This window comes from Podarcis raffonei, chromosome 10, assembly GCF_027172205.1.
Source record: "Podarcis raffonei isolate rPodRaf1 chromosome 10, rPodRaf1.pri, whole genome shotgun sequence".
Classification (NCBI taxonomy): Eukaryota; Metazoa; Chordata; class Lepidosauria; order Squamata; family Lacertidae; genus Podarcis; species Podarcis raffonei.
Window position 1 is genome coordinate 57,036,264 of NC_070611.1, and position 20,876 is coordinate 57,057,139.

Here is a 20,876-nt window from a genome sequence, read left to right on the forward strand (position 1 = left end):
TAAGCTGAAGCGTTCCTTCCTCACCCTAGAATGTTCAGTTCACATTGAGTTCATGAAACATCGTACCCTGACCTGTTCTTAATGTATGGTTGACCACATCTACTTTTGCTATATCAATCACTAGTAACAGTTTAATAAGGAGGTTTTCACGCCTGTCCAATTCTGTGTTCCCTTTCCCAACCTTTAATCTATTGATGATTAATGCCTATATGCAACCTTTGCATTGTATTTGTGTTAACCAATCAGCAACAAGCACATATGTGGCAATGCTGTAATATTCAATACAAGGGACTCCCCGAGACATGCTCGAGAGATGCCTCCCATATGACACTTGTCATTCGTCTGTCGTTTATTTCAACCCAACATCTGGTGACCCCGACGTGATGCTAACCTTTATACATTTTTCCATCTCAGCTGCCCTACGTGCAACTTTAAACCTGCAGAGCACCTAGTGGGAGTCTGGTTTGAATGTCTGATATATCTTGCCACATTCTTTCTTGAGATTGTGAGAAGATATACATCCTTGTGGCTTTGACAGCAACCCACTCTATCCTACACCCCCTCCTCTGATAAAACATTCTGTAGAAGTCAAAGACTGCATGCTATTTTATGGCAGTTTAGTTGTCCTGGTTATTGCTCTGATGTAGATTTTACATTTTTTATGAGATGATTTTTATTCAGAATAACATGAAATAATGGGTATTGAAAATACAGGCATTATGTGTATTAGGCAGTTAATAATAGCATGTTGTTAAATAACCAAAGCCAAAAAGATATATGAGTTACAGTGGTACCTCAGGTTACATATGCTTCAGGTTACATACGCTTCAGGTTACAGACTCCGCTAAGCCAGAAATAGTACCTCGGGTTAAGAACTTTGCTTCAGGATGAGAACAGAAATTGCATGGCGGCGGCAGTGGGAGGCAACATTAGCTAAAGTGGTCATCAAGTTAAGAACAGTTTCAGGTTAAGAACGGACCTCTGGAACGAATTAAGTATGTAACCAGAGGTATCACTGTATAGTGGGTCTGGGTTCCTCTGGGTGACAGTTAATAAAAGAAACAGATGTAAACCAATCAGCATCGAAAATATCCTTTTGTTTCACCATGCATCACTCAGCAGTGTCATGTAAATTTAGCAGTCACTGCCAAGTACCATATGTGTAAAGCCATCTTGGTAGTCAGTATAACCCTGAAACTAACTGGTACTTGCTTCAGAGCCATCCCACATATGCTTACCTGCTTGCTTTGGGAGCTTGGCTGCTGGCCTAGGGAGTTGGGAGTTATTCGTGCAACCTAGTGGATGTGTCCCACTCATTCCCCCATCTGACAGATGGGTGGATGGGAGATTCAGTTTGCAAGTTTATTATTCTAGCCAAAGTCCATGGCAGACTTGTAGCAATAGCATTAACAAAATAATAAAGAACATACGTCCATAATATTAGCCAACATCTATGATAAAAGAGTTACCAGAGACACCTACAAACTCAAATTCAACTTGGATTTCAAGATTAAAGCTCCAAATCACAACAATTTATAGTGATTTTATCGGACTCATTTTTCCTGATTTTCCTCTCTCCAGCTAATGCGTAGAGGGTCACTCTGTGTTACTAAGCTATTACTGACATTCAAAAGAAACTGAATCGTTTCTGTCGGGGCCTACCTGCTTGCTTGTGAGAACAAAGGTTTCAGAAAGTGACCTCTATATAAGGGGCAACTAGAAGATAATGAGTAATGTCTTCCACAAATACAAAGTCTGACTGAGAATGGGACCTTGTGCAGTGTCCATCCAAGACTGAATCAGGACACATCAAAGAAGCGTTTCAGTTACACGAGTTGTAAATTTAAACAGGGAAAACGGGTACAGAAAAACAGGACTCCATAGTGCTATCTGGTGGCACAATGTTATATCACATATACAACACATATAAATATTGCCCTAGCCCAGGCTTCCTCAACCTCGGCCCTCCAGATGTTTTGAGACTACAATTCCCATCATCCCTGACCACTGGTTCTGCTAACTAGGGATCATGGGAGTTGTAGGCCAAAAACATCTGGAGGGCCGAGGTTGAGGAAGCCTGCCCTAGCTAGAACTTGTATTAACTGCCTTGCACTCACTGTCAAACCAGCCAAGGTGTGTTAATTGTGTGTATTTATTAATTGTAGAAGTTATCAAATAGGGCCCGAGTTCTGTGACAATTTGCTGGAAGACATGAACAAGATTTGGAGATTTGCTCATAAAATGTTGATGCAAGTTTGTCACATGATGACTAAATAGTGCCTCTTGGATATTGCTGCCCAATCTGAGAGACCATTTCAGTCTTTTCATGCCTTATAATTCTCCACGCACTGTTGCAGATTTGATTGTTGATATGCATTCTGTTAAAGGACATTGGGTCACTGATACTGGAAACTGGTCGCTATCCGCTCCTTCCAACACTTCAAAAGTGTTCACAAAAGTAAATACTGAAAGAGTGACTACAATAATGCTTTACAACCGATCATTTGGAATCCCTGCAACTGGGTCTTTCAAGGTCTCAGTAAACCGCTCAACCAAGATCTGCATTTAGGCCTGTGGGACACAACACATACCACTTGCAGATAGTACATCTGTTTGCAGTTTCCAATGTAACCAAAGCTCCATGTGAGCTGCCACAAAGAGGTGGTTTATCAAATTTTTACAAGGGAGATAGGATTTTACATTTTTAATCAACATCAGCAACTACTGATACACCCATCCTCTGCAAGTAAAAGACTTCACTGAAAACAGTTTTTTTCTTTATGTTTCTAAAGAATAAAACTCAGCCACATACTGGCATGCACACATAATTTCCATTGAATAAAGTGGGAATTATACGGCAAAGTGCTTTCTTTTATTACACCTGTCCCAGTCTGCACAAATGCCACCTTCAGCTGGTACAAACCATGCTGTGTCATTGAAATATATAGAATGTGTGCATGCTGATAGAATGCATATAGGCAGTATAGTATGTATTGGCACCAGTCAGAATTTGAACTGCCACAAAATGGGGCTTTTAGTGGTTCAAGTGACATGCAATATAGTCCAGTATTTCTGCACTTGAGGTCCATGGAGAGTCAAGGCTGGTAGTGCCAAACCACAGTACTGGTGGACCCATTGTTCTCTTGCTGCGTTGATTTGGTGAGGTCATACTCACTGACTTTGAGAAGCTGCTTCTGAATTTTGTGGCACACAAAATAGGGCCTGCCGGGGTCTCCAATTAACACTTTAGTCCTATGAGTCTGGATGTGGTTTTTCAGCCACTGGTGAAGGCTGTCTGCAAGAGCTTCACTGTAAAACATGTCCCCTAGGATAATAAGATCCCAGTTGTCTACTTCTGTACCAATGAGGTTCTCTGTGAGAACATGGAAAGGATTCAGGTTGTTCAGTTCACAGTTCAGCAGCATGGCAGCTCCTGCAACTGAGAAATAAGGAAACAAACAAGAAAAGATCAGTGCCCAAATTTTTGAGTTGGTAATGCCACCTGGACTGGTCAACTTTCTAGTCTTTTGGATCCTTTGTTGGGCAATACTTTCCTTGCCAGAATTGTTTTTAACAAGCTATCTTATAGTCTCTGTGGGCAGAGTATTGCTAGGGACACAATTCATGGGCTGATCACATTCAAGTCCCTGGTGCCTCCCTTACATTTTGTACTCTGTCTGGGAATGATGGGAGTTGTAGTCCAAAACATCTAAAGGGCACCAGATTGGTGAAGGCTGCTTGTCGCATCATTTACATAACTGAGTGTATTAACTGACCCAACCCTACACCAAAGTCGGCATGGACCGCTTATGCAGGGAGGCCTTTCTCCATCAGACCAGAGTTCATGCCACTGAGAACAGTAACATCTACATCCCTGACTCTGGGTAAGACCCTCATCCATTAGCTAGCTTGATCACCAATCCAGAGTGGCTTCAGCTTGTGTGGGATAGTTGATATAGTCGGTTAGGTGTTAGGATACATGTTTAAGTTCTAGACCTATACTAATGTGTGTGCTCTATTACTTGAGGGAATATGTGAGAAGAAATAGCATCCACTGCTTCTGCAGCATCTGGGTGGCTTGGCACTAACTGCTGGACAGGCATCAAAGGACTAGGAACTGTGTGGGTGGAATTAGAATGCCAGATGTTTCATTAGCTATGGGATAAGAATGTGATATGTGAAAGAGGAAGGGGTCTCCAACAGAGAGCAGAAATAGTGTTTTGCAGGATAAACAATTGAGGTATGTGTTCTGTGTAAGATTTCAATATGATATATTGCAATTATGATGCATTTTCATATATTTCAATTTTTGTGCTTCTTAGTTGTTTTAAGCACAATGTTTTGAGAATTCTCTTTAATTATGTTATTTTAAATGTGGAATAATGATGATTATGATGATTAGCCATAGTAGTATTGTTTGGTTTCAATTGTGGAATTTGTGCTGTATTTCTTATATTGGATCCTAAACTGGGTAACAGGCTGGTTATTCATTCTGTAAGGCAGGTTTAATGGCCCCAAGTTGGGGCTGATGGTTGGGGGAAAGTTCAAATCTCTTTAGTGTTTTGAATGGACCAAAACAGCTGCCTTTCGTTGTCCTTTGAATATGCTCTGGTGAGTAGCTTATCTAGCTGTTCAGGGTGGAATCTACAACCCATTGAAGATCATTTTCTACTTCCTGAAGTGTGTTCATATTGAGGACTATGTGCCCTCCAACCACTAGACAACACTATGAGATTTGGCTTCAATTGTGGCTCAGCCCCAAACCAATCTCTGACTTTGCTCATATAAAAAGACTACTATGTTTCTCTTTCTGCCTTGCAAGAACACTGTGTGTTTTGCTTTTTCCACACTGGTTTTTCTCCCCTCACCAAAGTTGGCAAGCTTAGCATGAGTGAGTCATGTGACTTCTCTAAATCTAGGGCAACATTTTCCAGTGAGTAAAGGAAAGGAAGTGAAGACAAAGTAAATAACTTGCCAGATGTTGTGGTGGTTAGAACCAGACAGTCTGTGGTTGGAACAAATAGTGAAAAACAAGCAGATTTCCTGATCTAGGAGGTACAGAAACACAAAAACATGTGCACTCTGGTTTCTGTCATGGTGTTCGGTTGCACTAGAAGCGGTTTAGTCATGCTGGTCACATGACCCAGAAAGCTGTCTGTGGACAAACACTGGCTCCCTCAGCTTGAAAGCAAGATGAGCATCGCAACCCCATAGTCACTTTTGACTGGACTTAACCATCGGGGGGGCGGGTCTTACCTTTTTTACCTTTTATCTTGAGGAGTTATAAAAGAACGCCAGCTGCTTTGGGGAAGTCAGCCAAAATGTTAGTGTAGGGTTCTTTATCCTTCAGACAGACAAGGGGAAACTGCTCATCCTGGATGTCTTTAATAGAGGGCGAATTAACACCTGTTCTACACCATTTCTCTTCTGCAAAACGGGTATCTCATTTAAACAAAGCTGGAAGGTCATCACCAATGTGTTGACTGTTTCACTATCAAGTAGCCCTGCCTCCAAATCAATGGCTATGGGACATGCTCAGTTCTTTCAAAGGCTTCCTTGTCTATCATGTTACCTTGTAACATGCTGGAGCCGCATATGGTCCTCCCTTCTTCCCAATGCACTGAGACTGACTGCACTGCACGTGCAATGGAGCATCTTACCAGGATCAATGTCGTTGGCAACAACGTGCAATGCGCCGCTCATCATAGCTGCTATGGCTGTTGCTCCACAACCACTTCCAAGATCGAGGACTCTCTTCTCTCTGACAACCTCGGGGTTATCAAGAAGGTATCTGAGTATATTTTGAAAAACAAGAAAAGTAAAAAAAAACATTCATAGCAAAGTCTATTGCATTAGCCTAGCACTGAATATGAATTAGCTAGTGGTATAAGGAATGCATACGTCGCAAATCAAGCAGAAGATGGATGTAAGGAAAAGGGCATTGAGAAATGCAGAAGGTGCGACTTAAAAGGAAAACAACTAAGAACACAATAAAAGAGCCATGGAAGACATGAAACATTTATAGAAAGCTAACTGTCTGAACAGATAAGGCAATTCTGCAGACTAACTCAAAGACTAACATACAGCTGATGATGTTTTAGGAGTTGTTTACTTCAATGCATAAAAGACTATGTGTTATATGTGTTATATGTGTTTGGGGTCTGCCTCTGCGACCAATAGGTGCAGGGCACACCCTTCCTGTTCAGGAATAAAAAGTTTCTTAGCTGATTCTTGTCTGGTTGATTGACCTCCCACTTAAAGGTAAAGGTACCCCTGACCATTAAGTCCAGTTGCGGCCGACTCTGTGGTTGCGGCACTCATCTCGCTTTACTGGCCCGAGGGAGCCTGTGTTTGTCCCCAGACAGCTTCCGGTCATGTGGCCAGCATGACTAAGCCACTTCTAGCAAACCAGAGCAGCGCACGGAAACGCTGTTTACCTTCCCGCCAGAGCAGTACCTATTTATCTACTTGCACTTTTGCGTGCTTTCGAACTGCTAGGTTGGCAGGAGCTGGAACCAAGCAACAGGAGCTCACTCCGTCGCAGAGATTCAAACCGCCGACCTTCTGATCGGCAAGCCCTAGGCTCTGTGGTTTAGACCACAGCGCCACCCGCGTTAGCGAACCCTATTTCCATAACACTAGTAAACCTAAGTCAGGGTGAACATGTGGCATGTACGCCTTCTAGAACTGATAAGTGTTTTATACCTGGCTAGTCCTTGGCCTCCTGGCCAATAGATTGCCCAGTATGGGTCCCCATATGGCCATAAGGCAGCCTTGTCATGCCAAAATCGACAGCGAGGAGTCAGAAGTCTTAACCTTATTTCTGGTGTCAGGTTCCCACTGCTGATGACTTCTGTGTTCTTCTCCAAAAACAGTCTCATCTCTGGATCCAGGAGACTCCCTGAAGTCTTCTGGTGGTAGCACTTCCAAAGTGAACAGCTGCTTCCATCCTTTTGCTTTAGACTTGTACTGAAGATGTCTCTGCTGCATAAGCGTATCAGCCGCCTCCAGCCTATGAAAATCATGTCCTCTACTGCTCTCAGCAAGCTCCTCCCCAGCTTAAGTTCACATCAGGAATGCTTCCTTGGAGCAGAAAGTGTCAAGAAAGTGGTAAGAAAAACACATCAGCTATAGCTTTCAGACTCAATGGGAAGTCATTCCTAAAAAAACAAAAGAACAGATATTTCCACTGTATACATGCCATTAGTTGAGTGTATCAATTAGTACTAAGGATGACAGAACCCATATATTAGGGCTGTATCCAGCTAAGTTATACTCAAGAGTAGACCCACTGAAATTAATGGACCAAAGTTACTCATGTCCACAGATTTCTATGGTTGCTATTATTATTACTTTCAGTATTTTGCATTAGGAGCCCTCTGAATTATTCTAGAAATGTATAACTCTGCCTTATATTAAGACTATTGTCCAGCCAGTCTTGCTTATTCTGGCTGGTGGCAGCTCATGGGAGATCCTTTTAACAGGAGATGCCAAAGACTGGATCTTGGATATATTATGTATGCAACCCATGTGCTCTACCGCTGAGCTTCTTCCTTATTCTGCAATAGTTTGTATGCCCTGTACAATAAATACTTGGCTCGCTCCTTCCCAACTATTATATTTCCATTTCTCCAGTCACATGTCACCCCTTCTCAGTTTTATACCTCTATAAATAACCATAACTTCCACCTATCTTGGGCCCTTTCTGCACTATATGTTTATAGCAGTATCACACCACTTTCAAGTCATGGCTTCCCCATAGGAAGAGCAGTTTGTTAAGGGTGCTGAGAATTGTTGCGAGAACCGTTTCCCTCACAGAGCTACAATTCCCAGAGTTCCCTGGCAAGAGGTATTGGCTGTTAAACCATTCTGAGAACTGCAGCTCTGTGGAAAACATGGGTCTCCTAACAGCTCTCAACACCCTTAACAAACTACAGTTCCCAGGATCCTTTCTAGTGTAGGGGTCCGAGAGGCCCTCTTGGCACAAGATTGCTTCTCAGTCATACTGTGCTTGCAAGCTACATGGGCTGTTTAGCTGACAGCTGCTCTTAGAGGAAATTACACTGTTAACCTGACAGACTTTGGGGGTGGAAACTTCCTGTTGTTGTCGTCTGAAAAAGAGAGTTCAGAAACGAGGGGGTAGAAACAGAGACCACATACGGTAACCTGCTTAAAGAGCAACTGATTCCACAGGACTCATGGGAAACCAATCACAAGGTCTTCCTTTGATACCCTTGTTTAAGTTTGGATGTGTTTGTTTATTTTATTACATGTACATCCTGCCCCTTTTCCTCCATGGAGCCACAGAAAACATACTCACAAACACACACACACACCCCATTCAGGCAATGCCCAGCTCCAGTTGCTTCAGCAAAAGAGTGGCTTCATATGTCTTTTTACGACCATATCCTAGAACCAGAGCTTTAAGGGCTCCCAACTGCAGCTCTCCCTGTTGTTGGACAGGCAGAAATTCAACAGCTGCACCTTCCTTTAACATACTCCATGAAAGCTTATGTCATTATTAACTTTGTTCCTTGTTAATGTGCTACAGGAGTCTTTGTCTTTTTGGTAGGAACAAACTAAGGTTAAACACATTTACTACTGAGTAAACTCCACTGAACATAGTGAGGCTTACTTCTGAGCAAATATGCATAGCATCATCTCATAATTTGGCAATATCTCTGGAAACTGTGTTAGGAGAAGTTGAGGCATCTGATCAAGATTTGTATTTTAAAATGAGCTTAAAAATATATATATATTTGTAAATGTTTGTATCTCTCATGCCAGGCAGAAACCATACTCTGGCAGCTGTTTATCTTCTTGATCAAGGCCCCCCCGATCTATAGCAGTGCCTCAGGGTTGTAAAAGGAAATTACAGGCTAGGAGCAAAAGGTCACACTGACCATACAAATTACAGAATAATCAAGTTGCAAAACACAATTAAGAGTTGGTAAATAGTAAGAATTATTGTGCCTCCCATTAGAGACTTGAGCCACATTTTCATAAGGTTAAAAGGGCAAATAAACAGCAGCTAGACTAGGCAAAGCAGCTCTCTGAAACTGCTTTGAATCTTTAGAGAATTTAGAATTTAGCTTAGCTTTTGCTAAGTTCCCTTTCTTCTAAAAAACTATATATGTTATGAAATATATTGGCTTAAATGTAATTATGCAAAGGATTTAGAAAGTAAGAAATGTTAGATTCTTATTTCATAGAATCATAGAATCATAAAGTTGGAAGAGACCACAAGGGCAATCGAGTCCAAACCCCTGCCGAGCAGGAAACACCATCAGAGCACTCCTGACATATGGTTGTCGAGCCTTTGCTTAAAGACCTCCAAAGAAGGAGATCTTTCATAGATGGTGTGTGAGGAGGTAAACCCAAAATATCTGTTTAAGATAAAAATTAGAACCATTAGCCATCTGTTTTGCAGGGAATAGGGCAAGAGGGGCCAAAGGTTATCTGGTAATTAAGGTGCCTGGTCGAGGTAAATGTAAGATATATGACTACTTATTTGCCATTTATAAATAGAAGAAAATATAGCTCTCTGTCTCCCATAAAAGGTAATAGGAAATGGGTGTATCTTTTATGATTGGTTCTAGCAAACAGCCAATAGGAATTTCAACCAGGCTGATTGGACAGAGGCAGCCAAAGGGAGGAGAAAGGGGGCTGGATTGAGGAAATATAAGTGCTGGCCATAATGGCAGGAGGGCAGGCCAGAGCTTGGTAACCATATACCACTGTGCCTCTCATTTATTTGTCTGACAAATAAATTATTATTTTAATTTCTCTGTTGCTGCGTTGAATATTTCATTCCAGCTAAGCGTTAACCACAAGCAGGGTGCTACAAAGTCTAATTACATTCAATTTTGAATGAACTGCATTTTTGTCGTGTCGTATCATGAATTCTTTCAGCAGTTTTTTTTAGTGAAAATGCGGTCTTTACATTACAGTCTACTCTAGAATGTCAAACGTGAACACCAGGGGGATATCATATATGCTACTTTATCAAGAAGCTTTCGTTTGTTTTGTTAACTCCTAGCTTAAGAAAATGGCTTTATATATAGATGCTTTACAACCTGATAGCAGAGAAACCTAGGGCTGTAGCCAACCTTAAGCTACTCAGAGTAGACCCACTGAAATTCATGTACAGTACATGAAAACTTAGGTTCACTCATTTGTAGGGGTCTGGGTGGCGCTGTGGGTAAAAGCCTCAGCGCTTAGGACTTGCCGATCGAAAGGTCGGCGGTTCGAATCCCCGCGGCGGGGTGCGCTCCCGTTGTTTGGTCCCAGCGCCTGCCAACCTAGCGGTTCGAAAGCACGTCAAAGTGCAAGTAGATAAATAGGGACCGCTTACAAGCAGGAAGGTAAACGGCGTTCCGTGTGCGGCTCTGGCTCGCCAGATGCAGCTTGTCACGCTAGCCACGTGACCCGGAAGTGTCTCCGGACAGCGCTGGCCCCTGGTCTCTTGAGTGAGATGGGCGCACAACCCCAGAGTCTGTCAAGACTGGCCCGTACGGGCAGGGGTACCTTTACCTTTAACGCAAGATAAAACCAACCCGTTAATTCCACTGGGAAGCAGGTCATCGCTCCCAATGATTATTTTCCTCTCTGACAATCCCAGTAGGAAATAAGGTATCCACGACTAAGCACTGAGAGAGAAACGAGGGACCGCTTGAGAGTGGCCTTTGTTTGCAAAATCTCTCGCGTCCATCAACAATTTGCACTCACAGAAACAAAGCGGCCCCCCGCTTTTGCTAAAGCCTTTCCCTGTTGTACCCGCAGCTACGCTACCCTGCGCCTTGGCCAGAGGAATCGAAGAAGAAAACGTGATAATAACAATCCTCATTTCCGGATTCCATTTGAACACCCTCACCCGCGGGCTGGAGCACAACGGGCATCCCGGAACCGCTCCGTCACCGAAGCCTCTATGGTGCCTCGTCCTATTCCTTTACCCGCATGGGATGCCCCTCGCGTTCGATTAACAACCGGAAGTGTTATTGCTTTGTTTAGCTGCTGCACCGGGAACGTGGAACATTCTGGACTACAACTCCCATCAAGCCTCATCTGTGGCCGTGGCGGTAGGGGCTGATGGGAGTTGGAGTCCAATAACGCCTTAAGAGAGCCGCCGCTTCAATTTCCCTGTGTTAAGCTTCTGAGAATGCTTTCAGATTGTGTCTGTCGTTCCGCCTGCGTTTGTGAGCCAAGCCTTTTCTGCTAGTATTTTTTTTGTTTTGCTTTTTAAACTATCCTTGCCCTGTATATTTAACTGCAGCCTGGCATACAGAAGCTCAACAGGTGAAGCTTCTCTTGGCATGGAGATAATCTTTGCCTATTCCATCTCAGCGTCCCATTCTGCAGTTAAAGGCAGAGAAGTGGAGCCAGTGTTTAAAAAACCGATAACCCCAGTCTTTCCTTCTCTCGTCTTCTCATCTGTAATAGTTCAACAATGCAAATGTTACAAAGGATTCTTTGTGCTACACCAGTATGGTGTAATCCAGAGTGGGGGAACTTTTTCAGTTCAAAGGTTGCATTCTCTTCCGGACCATTTTTTGGGGGACACATGCTAGTGCTGACAAAAATGGACAGAGCGACAAATGGAAATGATACCTTTGTAGAGTGGGCTGGCTAGTTTGTACACACATACATACCTTTCTGTCACCACCCAGGCAACCCAGAGGCATATCAGAGCCCAAGGACACTTCTAGGTAGACAAAAACACCGAAGAAGATTGTGAAACAAGATTTGTGAGGGGTGCAGCCTGGGCAGAGTCCCAAGGGCCAGAGATAAGGCTTGGAGGGCCACATTTAGCCCTCCCACAGCTGTAATTAGTGGGTAAACAAGCTGTAACTAGAACCAGGACAATATGGGTTCAAATCCCCACCTTGGGCCAGTCACTATTCCTCAGTCAAACCTACCTTGCAGGGTAATTGTGCATAGAAAGATAGGGACGGGAAAGAACCTTATGCTCCTTGGGGAAAGGGTGGAATAAAAATGAAATAATAAAGTCAAATGCAGCACAATTTGACAAGCACTAAGCTTGGTAGGGTCAAAAATTGTTTTTGCATATGCTTTTGGTTTGTGTATTGAAGGCATTTATACACAGCTCTTAAGTTTAAAATGGGCTCCCATAGCAGTTTACATAAAGACAGGACACAAAAGGAAAAAGGAATGGAAGGGAGGAGGGGAAATAAGCTCAAATGCAAATTCTTAAATGGACTGCTATATACAATGCTCTTTTTTCCCCCAGGGGGTACTCAATGGTACGCAGTACTGGCATCTCTTTTGTGTGTGTAGCTAAAAAGTGTGACACACACTGTAACAACTTCATGGTGAGTACCGGTACCTATTTTTCTATTTAAAAAAAGGACTGGATATATAATTCTGTCTGTGCAGACGCTGGCTGTCTAGAAGAGTAGCAACTCCTCACCAATGCAATGAGTGGAAAGGTTCAAGTCTTTATTGCTATAGTGAGACATCTGATCAAGGCCTGTATTTTAAAATGAGCTTAAAGATATATTTGCAAATGTTTGTATGTTTCATGCCAGGCAGAAACCAGCTGGCTAAGTACTTTGGTAGTTGTTTATCTTTCTGCTCTCCTGGACAAGGGCCCCCCTGATTTATAGCAGTAGCAGGAGACAAGTTTCTCAAAGTTGTAAAAGGGAAATACAGGCTGGGAGCAAATGTTACACTGACCCTACATATTACAGAATACAATCAAGCTGCAAAAACACTAATTAAGAGTTGGTAAATAGGAAGATTTATTGTTTAACAGAAAATAATACCATGTGCCTCCCATCAGACTCTAGTCATATTTTCCTAAGGTTTAAGGTATACTGAGAGAGTTAAAGGGCAATAAATTTTGGGAAGAGCTAATGGGAAAAGCAGCTGGCCATCAGGGCTGGAGGGGGCAGAGCTTTGGTAACCATATACCACTGTGCCTATCATTTATTTGTCTGACAAATAAATTATTATTTTAATTTCTCTATTGCTGTGTTGAATATTTCATTCCAGCTAAGCGTTAACCACAAGCAGGGTGCTACAATAGCAATAGTGGCTCAGTATTCATTTCTCTCCAAAAAGACTGAGCACACTCAAAACAGAGCATGCCCATTCGCTCCCACCGCTCCCTAACATACATAGTCAATTTTATAGTATATAGCCAAAGACTTTTACAATTGTTATAAAAATTCTAAGGTCTCAAATAGAAAATAAATGTTCATAAATGTACAAGGCCAACACATACAGAAGTATATAAACCACATCTTAAATAGTACAGGAGAACAATCCTAAAGCCATTTTGACTCTACCAAATTGACCTCAAATATTTCACTGCAAGGAGGAAGGAAATGGGAAAAGCTTTCCAATTGTCTTTTGACTGTAGGGGCTTATACCTCTGTTTGCAAATACAGTCTGGCAAGTATCTGTTAAGCTGAGCACACTATCAATATGCGTAAAAGATTCAGGAACTAAGTATTTACCATCTTGAAGGAATGGTCAGGCTTCCCAGAAAATGCAACCAAGTAAGGATTTATCAGGTATCCTGGCAGACAGGAGAGAAGCAACACTCTCAAATTTCTGCTGGAGACCACCTCCTTCTGTGATATATGTATAATGTTTTGGGGGGGGTGCTTTTGTGGTAGTGGGTGTCAGGTAAAGGTAATAGACCCAGCATGACCCCCTATATACTTGTAATATTAAAGCGCAAGCAGCTTTCATCTCCCACATGTAATGCTAAAGATACGAAGATCCGGTTGACAAGATTATCTACAAATATACCACAGACAGTCTTGTTGGCAAGGCTCCTGCAAGCATGAGGTCAAAAGTGTAAAAGTGAGAAAGTGCATGCATAGCATTTTAAAGCAGACGCACATTTCCTGCTAAGGAGTTTCCAATTGCCAATGAGCCATTGTCCCCGTCTACAATACTGTATTAGCAAAGAGCAGTATTAAGGCTATGGGATGCGGAGGCGCACTAAATAAGCTGAAGTAAACAAATTAAATGAGATGTCAGCAGAACTGAAGGGTCGCAGTCACAGCCACAGCCACGCACGTATAAGTTTTGAACAGTATCAGGGTGCTTGCTTCGCTTCCAAATAAAGCAATGAGGGATTTGTCATTGGTTTTATATTGTAGTTTATGTAAAGGTTGGGGGGGTGTTGCCCCTCCAGCAGATACCATACACACACACCCCAACTACCAAAATCAGGGGTCGGCGAACCAAGCTGCCCACTCGGCGAGTCCCTGTGCGCTGCACTAAACTGGTGCAGCATGGAGCGGGGACTTGCTTCCGTGGCGCTGAAAATTGCATCTGCGCCCACGGAGCGATCTCTGCGGGAGTGAACTGGCCCAGGCGAGGTAAACCTTGCCGACCCCTGACCAAAATCAACACAATCACTTTGGCAAATGTCGCCACAAAACACTTTCTGGCAATGGGTGTCAGACAGGCAGTCATCCCATGGACAATGGCAAACCATCCAGGAATGGATTAGGTTCTTGGTTGGGACAAAGAGGTGTGATTAACTTGGCCTGGGAAACCAGGAACTTGTAAATATTTATTTTGTCTTACTTGATGGGTGTGAGGTGGAGGTCAAGGGAAGGATGGGGACAAACCCGATGCTCAGTTTGTGATGCATTTGTGATGTATGCATGATGTCAATTTAGGTGTGTTGTAGGTATCTTTGTAAAACTTATAAAAGTGGGAGCAATCCTTTGTTCTGTGCTTCTCCCATGTGGTGGGTGGAAGTCCTCTTGTAACAGTCCTTTAAAATAAAGACCAGGCCTACAGACTGCTGTTTTGCTCCTATATTCCTGGCTGGTGTCTTTGTTTGGTAATCCAAGTGAGACCAAGGATTTTCCTATGTTTTCCATTGTTTCTGAAACTTATAAAAGACTCCTAAGGGTGACACCCCAGGGTCCAGACTGAGAGCGATCTCAGCTGGAACACTTTGCTGTGCAGCAAAATAAAGGAACTTTGGATTCTCTCCTCTCCGCTCCTGTGTGTCTGATTAGTGGGACCCAGGAAGGCAGGTGTGTTACCTGCAACACTCTTGGGCTACAGGGTGGGCAATTTCAAAAGTCTACTGTATATAGGGGCTTGAACAGCATTGTTTGGGGTTCTCCCTCCTGCGTGTGGTGAGTGGGGACCTTGTTGCAACAGTTTATTTCCTTTAATAAAGATCAGGCTTCCTAGCTGCATTGCTTCTAGTAAATTCATTGGTGAATTTACAGATTAGGTGGTACAAAACAAAAACTTGGTCTGTAGTGCACCAGCCCTTCTTAAATCCTGCTTGTTCTTCAGGGATGATGGCTTGTTTGCCGTCCTAGTCCAGAATTTTATTTAATAGATATTGTGAGTATAATTTGGAAGCCACATCTAGGAGACTTATGAGTCTATAGTTACTGGGATCCAATAGGTCTCATTTGGGGGGGGGGGTGGATTGGTACAACTTGTTACGAAAAAGGAGCAATGCAGAAGCAAGCACCAGGTGGCTGGAATGGTAAACAGGATGCGGGTGTTATTGGATTGTACCGTGGGAACCAGGCACAGTCTGTAAAGTGCTCTGAGAGCCGGATGTTACCTCAGAGCAGCACATGACCCTGTACTGGAAGTACATGGGTGGGGTTTTATTCTCTCTCTGCAGTTGGAAGCAGAGTGTGCAGACATGTTTCTCTGTACTGGTGAAAGACAGGAATAAAGACATGTAAATATATTTCTGTCTGTCTCATTCCCCCCCCCCCGGAGATGGGAGGGGGAGTGGTGGTGTGTTCTTTTCACGTTTGAAAAGGATCGCCGAAGAGACCTCCTTTGATCTTGCCGGCAGACGCTGGCAGGGGAGGTCAAGGATTCAAGCCGGGCACCTGGAGGGTGGCCAAATTCCTAAGAGCTGAGCTGGAGGCTCTGCTTGCTTGAATCCCGACAACTGGTAGCAGAGGATGGTTATCTGATCTATGAGAATCTGCATGAGAGGTGAGAGGTCGATGAATCGTTGCCATCCTCTGCACCTAAGGAGATAAAGAAAAGCGTCTGCCTGCAGCCAGAAGCTGAAACAGACAGCTGGACACCGAGAGGAGTGTATTCCAAGGCAACGGAGCCAGAAAAGGTATGCAGCATTTCGGGCAAGAGAGAATGAACGCAGAAAGATTTATTTTCTGGTTCACAAGCTGCGTTTGAGAAAAACAGCTCTGAAAGAGCAAGCTTGCATACCAGGAATTCCTGTGGTTTAGATAAGGAGTTCCGTCCTGAGCAGGTTGCTAGGCAACGTCTGCCAGTTACTGAGTGGCCTAAAAAGAGCCTGGGAAATCGAAAGTGTTTCGGCGCAGCTGTGCAAAGGGTTTTGAAAAAACAGCCCAAAGGCAAGCCTGCCAGTGAAGCAGTAAACAAAGACTTTTGGAGTTTTACTGGCTTGAAAAGTGAAAGCTGGCTTGAGATTGTGTGCAAAACTGACCCTTGGATTCAGCATGGATTCCAAGAAGGCGGGAGGTTTGCCCTATCCCCCTCCCCTCACTAATGACAATTATTCATCTTGGTCTATAAAGATGAAGGCCCTGCTGCAGAATCAGAGGGTCTTTGACGTGATTGAGAACCCCATCCCAGCAGCACCAACCCGAGGTTGGGAGTCACAGAATCTAAAAGCCAGGACGGCTATAATTCTGTGTGTGTCAGATGACCAATTGGTGCATATTCAGGGTTTGGAATATGCACGGGAAATTTGGGATATGCTGAGAAGAACACATCAGAGGGATGCTGGTTCTTCAGCGTTGCTGTATTTTGAGAAGCTGACCAATCTGAGGCTTGCGCCTGATGGAGATGTTCAAGCGCACCTGACGGAGATGAAATATCTGCGCCAGCAGATGGTGGAACGCAATTTCCGTCTGCAGGAGGAAGTGTTTTGCTTCATGATGATCAACAGCTTAAATCGGACTTACAAAACCGTTGCCAGTCAGCTTGGTTCCCTCCCGGCTCAGGATTTGACCGCGGAGAGGGTGTGTGCCGTAGTTCTGAATGAACAGGACAGACTTGCTGCACTGGAAGTAAAGGACAGGGGGAGGGAGGAACGGAGTTCTAATTCCCCCGCAGCTGAAGCTACTGGAGAGGAAGCTGTAGCTTTGAATGTTGTCCAGTGTTACAATTGCGGACAGGCTGGGCATCTTCAGCGGAGCTGCAAGAAGCCACGTCAGCCAAAAGGAGCGAAGGGCCGCTCAGCAAAGCCTGAGGCGTCAGGCAAAGGTCATACCAAGCCTATGGTGAAACCTGCAAAGGCTTTGATGGCGAAGGGAACCACGCCAGATGTTGGGAACGTGTTTATAATCGACACTGCAGCGACAGTTCATATGTCTCCACACAAAGGACTCTTTTCAACGTTTAAGAAGCAAAGCTTCACTGTGACACAGGCCAATGGTCAGGAGCTAGAAGCGGCCGGCGTGGGGACTGCCTATCTTAAGAGTCTGGACTTGACAATAGACAATGTTTACTTGGTTCCTGAATTGAAGTTCAATCTGCTGAGTGTTTCGCAGATTGCAAAGAAAGGACTGAAACTGTCCTACGATGCTGAGAGCTGCGAGATCTACAAAGATGGAGAGTTATATCTTTCTGCCAAACAGAAGGATGGACTTTATTTGTTGACTTTTGCACACAGTGATTACATGGAATGTAATTCGTCTGTGTCTAACCTAGTTTCTCTTGCAGGTGTGAGCAAGAAGAAGACTGGAGTCAACAGAGCATTTCAGCGGGTGTATGCTGATGTGATTGGTCCTCTAGAACCATCTAGAGGCAATGCAAGATATTATCTTGTGTGTGTGGATCATTTCTCTAACTATGTCTGGGTTTATGTGTTGAGAAAGCCACAGGAAGCCTTAGAGAGGTTTCAGGAGTTTTGTGACAAAGTTAAGAGTATGCATGATGCTAACATTGATTGTCTATTCACAGATGAGAAGCAGATTTTTCTTTTACAGGATTTCCAGAGGTTCCTGCAGAAGAAGGGAATAAGACACAAGGTTTCTGTTTCAGCGGAAGCGTGGAACAGGGGTGTCTGTGTACGGGTGAACAGAGAATTGCAAAAGGGGATGGAAGCGCAATTGCTTAGTTCACATCTGCCACATGAGTACTGGGCCGAGTCTCTAATGTCGTTCTGTTATACGAAAGTGAGAAAGGTTTCAAAAGAGTTGGGAAGTTCTCCTTTTGAGAAACTGTTCCATAGAAAACCTTCTGTTGCCCATTTCAAGGTTTTTGGGTCTCATGTGAGAACAGAAGCTCCAGGTGGAGTAAAGAATGCCAGAGGCATTTTTGTGGGGTATGAAAAGGGTCTCTACAGAGTAATTTTGTCTGAATCTGGTCAGGTGATTCTCACAAAATTTCTAGAGAGTGCTCCTGAACAGGAGAGAGTGATAGTACACACTTTTCCCACTGAGGACGATTCAGATGATGATGATTTCACTGATTTCAGCTGTACAGAAAGTGATGACACAGAAAGCTCGGAGAGCTCAGTTGTCACAGTCATTGAGAGGAAGTCTCACACAATAGATAGGCCTTCACAACTGAAGGATGAACCACTGTTTACCATTGGAACTGGTTCTCCAAAGAGTCCTGAGACTGGACCAGTGAGCAGAGAGGATCAGCACCTCATACGTAGGTCTGAGAGAGTTACAAAGGGTCAACCACCCAAGAGGTACTCAAAAGAGTTTGCTAACTTAGCTGTTGCATGTGTTGCTGTTGTAAACAACCGAGGACAGGTTGGAGCTGTGTCTAAGTCAGAGACAAAGACACAACAGAGAGTTGCTAGCCAAGGTAATGCAGATGCACTCATTCCTTGGAAACCAGACAACCAGAGAGGTACACTGGGGAAACCAGTGGCGGGGAGTTCCAAGGGTGGAACTGAAACAACAGGGGAGTGTTATGTGTATAACAACTGTTTGTTTTCTTCTCTGGATCATGCTTTGCTTGCTGCAACACGCATTGATTCTTTTGGGGGAGGATGTTACGAAAAAGGAGCAATGCAGAAGCGAGCACCAGGTGGCTGGAATGGTAAACAGGATGCGGGTGTTATTGGATTGTACCGTGGGAACCAGGCACAGTCTGTAAAGTGCTCTGAGAGCCGGATGTTATGTTACCTCAGAGCAGCACATGACCCTGTACTGGAAGTACATGGGTGGGGTTTTATTCTCTCTCTGCAGTTGGAAGCAGAGTGTGCAGACATGTTTCTCTGTACTGGTGAAAGACAGGAATAAAGACATGTAAATATATTTCTGTCTGTCTCATTCCCCCCCCCTGGAGATGGGAGGGGGAGTGGTGGTGTGTTCTTTTCACGTTTGAAAAGGATCGCCGAAGAGACCTCCTTTGATCTTGCCGGCAGACGCTGGCAGGGGAGGTCAAGGATTCAAGCCGGGCACCTGGAGGGTGGCCAAATTCCTAAGAGCTGAGCTGGAGGCTCTGCTTGCTTGAATCCCGACACAACTATGCTGGTGTGCCACTCTGAGGGGATGTTTCCAGTCATGTTTATGTGAGTAAATAGTTTGGCCAAAATTGGGGCCCACCAATTTACATCTGAGGATAATATCTCTGGAGGGACCATATCTTCCACCCAGTGCTTTACCAGGACGCAGCGACACAATAAGTTCTCTAATCTCTGTAGTGCAGATAGGTGGCCAGCCAGGGAGGATCAGAGTTTTCTGGTGTATAGGTGAATAAGTTCATTTCACTGCCATAGGTAAAAGTGCCCCTGACCATTAGGTCCAGTTGTGGCCGACTCTGGGGTTGTGGCGCTCATCTCGCTTTACTGGCCGAGGGAGCCGGCGTACAGCTTCCGGGTCATGTGGCCAGCATGACTAAGCCGCTTCTGGCGAACCAGACCAGCGCATGGAAATGCCGTTTACCTTCCCGCCGAAGTGGTACCTATTTATCTACTTGCACTTTGACATGCCATAGATGTCACTAAAGTGGGTCGCCCATGTTTCAGGTGTTATGAGGGGTAGAAGCCCGGTAGGTTTGCCTGATAGGCCTCCTTGACTTAGACTCCAAAACTTAACTCCATTCCCCTTGATGAGAGCAAGGCTGAGAGATTTCCAGCTATTTTCATATTATGTCATTTTCCCCTCCCTTATCAGAGTATTGTACTCTCATCGCCTCCGTTGTAAGCAAGTACAAAAGTGTGCAGACTTAGTTTTTCCTCTCACTTTTCCTCCGTGCCAGAAAAAGGCTCACTGGCTACATTTCTGTGTGCCAGGCTCCTATTAAATGCTCAGGCACGGGGCAGATTAAAAGAAGTTGGCAACCCTAGTGGAAACAGTGGCAAACATTGTCAAGTGTATCAACTCTTCTTACCTTAAAGCTACCTTAACTTGTATTCCGTGAGGTATCAATGCGCCCAACTGGTAAGGAAGGAAATGCCAGCCTACTTTGTTGTAATGACATCTCCGTTACCAAGGCAACAAGAGGCCTATGTTCTGGAACCTTGTACTGTGATATATGTTCAGGGACAACCTTAAAATAAATAGATCTCTGCCATCCTTGTGTGGTGCATGAGGGAACAGCAGAGTCCTGTCAGAGTAAACCTTTCAGATTTAATGCCACTCACACAGTAGGGACATTATGCCTAGATTTCCCTAAATTTATTAGGTTATGAGGCCATCTAGTGATCACAGATTTTAGTACAATAGATATGTGCTGCAATTAGTATTTTTTCAGAACAAAGATTTGACATCATAGCGCCCCCTACCCTTGCAAAGCCTTCATGTGTTATCATTTACCATTAAAAATCCTTTATTATATTTATTCAGCATTCCCTTTCTGTTACATCAGCTGCCTTGGAGGAGGCCTGTTCTCAGATAACAGGGTAGGGGAATTCAGGCCCAGGAGGCAAATGTGACCCCCAGAACTCTCCG

General features: G+C 44.0%; 1 protein-coding gene across 5 annotated transcripts; it reads right to left on the reverse strand.

Annotated features, from left to right (window-relative positions):
• Positions 1 to 2,689: 2,689 nt before the first annotated feature.
• On the reverse strand, positions 2,690 to 20,405 carry ETFBKMT (electron transfer flavoprotein subunit beta lysine methyltransferase). 5 transcript variants are annotated; one of them, XM_053407383.1, is made up of 5 exons: positions 20,317 to 20,376; positions 13,479 to 13,540; positions 6,706 to 7,160; positions 5,661 to 5,791; positions 2,690 to 3,439 (listed from the first exon to the last, which is right to left on the reverse strand). In XM_053407383.1, the coding sequence occupies exons 3-5, from the start codon at positions 7,023 to 7,025 to the stop codon at positions 3,096 to 3,098; spliced, it is 795 nt and encodes a 264-aa protein (XP_053263358.1). In that variant the 5' UTR covers positions 7,026 to 7,160; positions 13,479 to 13,540; positions 20,317 to 20,376; the 3' UTR covers positions 2,690 to 3,095. The 5 variants fall into 5 exon arrangements, with proteins under 5 accessions (XP_053263358.1, XP_053263356.1, XP_053263359.1 ...); XM_053407381.1 differs by lacking the exon at positions 13,479 to 13,540 and having other exon boundaries at positions 20,317 to 20,405; XM_053407384.1 differs by lacking the exons at positions 13,479 to 13,540; positions 20,317 to 20,376 and adding an exon at positions 10,729 to 10,870 and having other exon boundaries at positions 6,817 to 7,160.
• Positions 20,406 to 20,876: the final 471 nt, after the last annotated feature.

Coding starts and splice junctions, on each gene's coding strand:
- ETFBKMT (XM_053407381.1), bottom strand. CDS start 7,025: ATGATTTTCATAGGCTGGAGGCGGCTGATACGCTTATGCAGCAGAGAC. Junction 5,792..6,705: donor GGAGGCCAAGGACTAGCCAG/GTATAAAACACT, acceptor AAATATACTCAG/ATACCTTCTTGATAACCCCG. Junction 3,440..5,660: donor TGCCAACGACATTGATCCTG/GTAAGATGCTCC, acceptor CTTATTTCTCAG/TTGCAGGAGCTGCCATGCTG.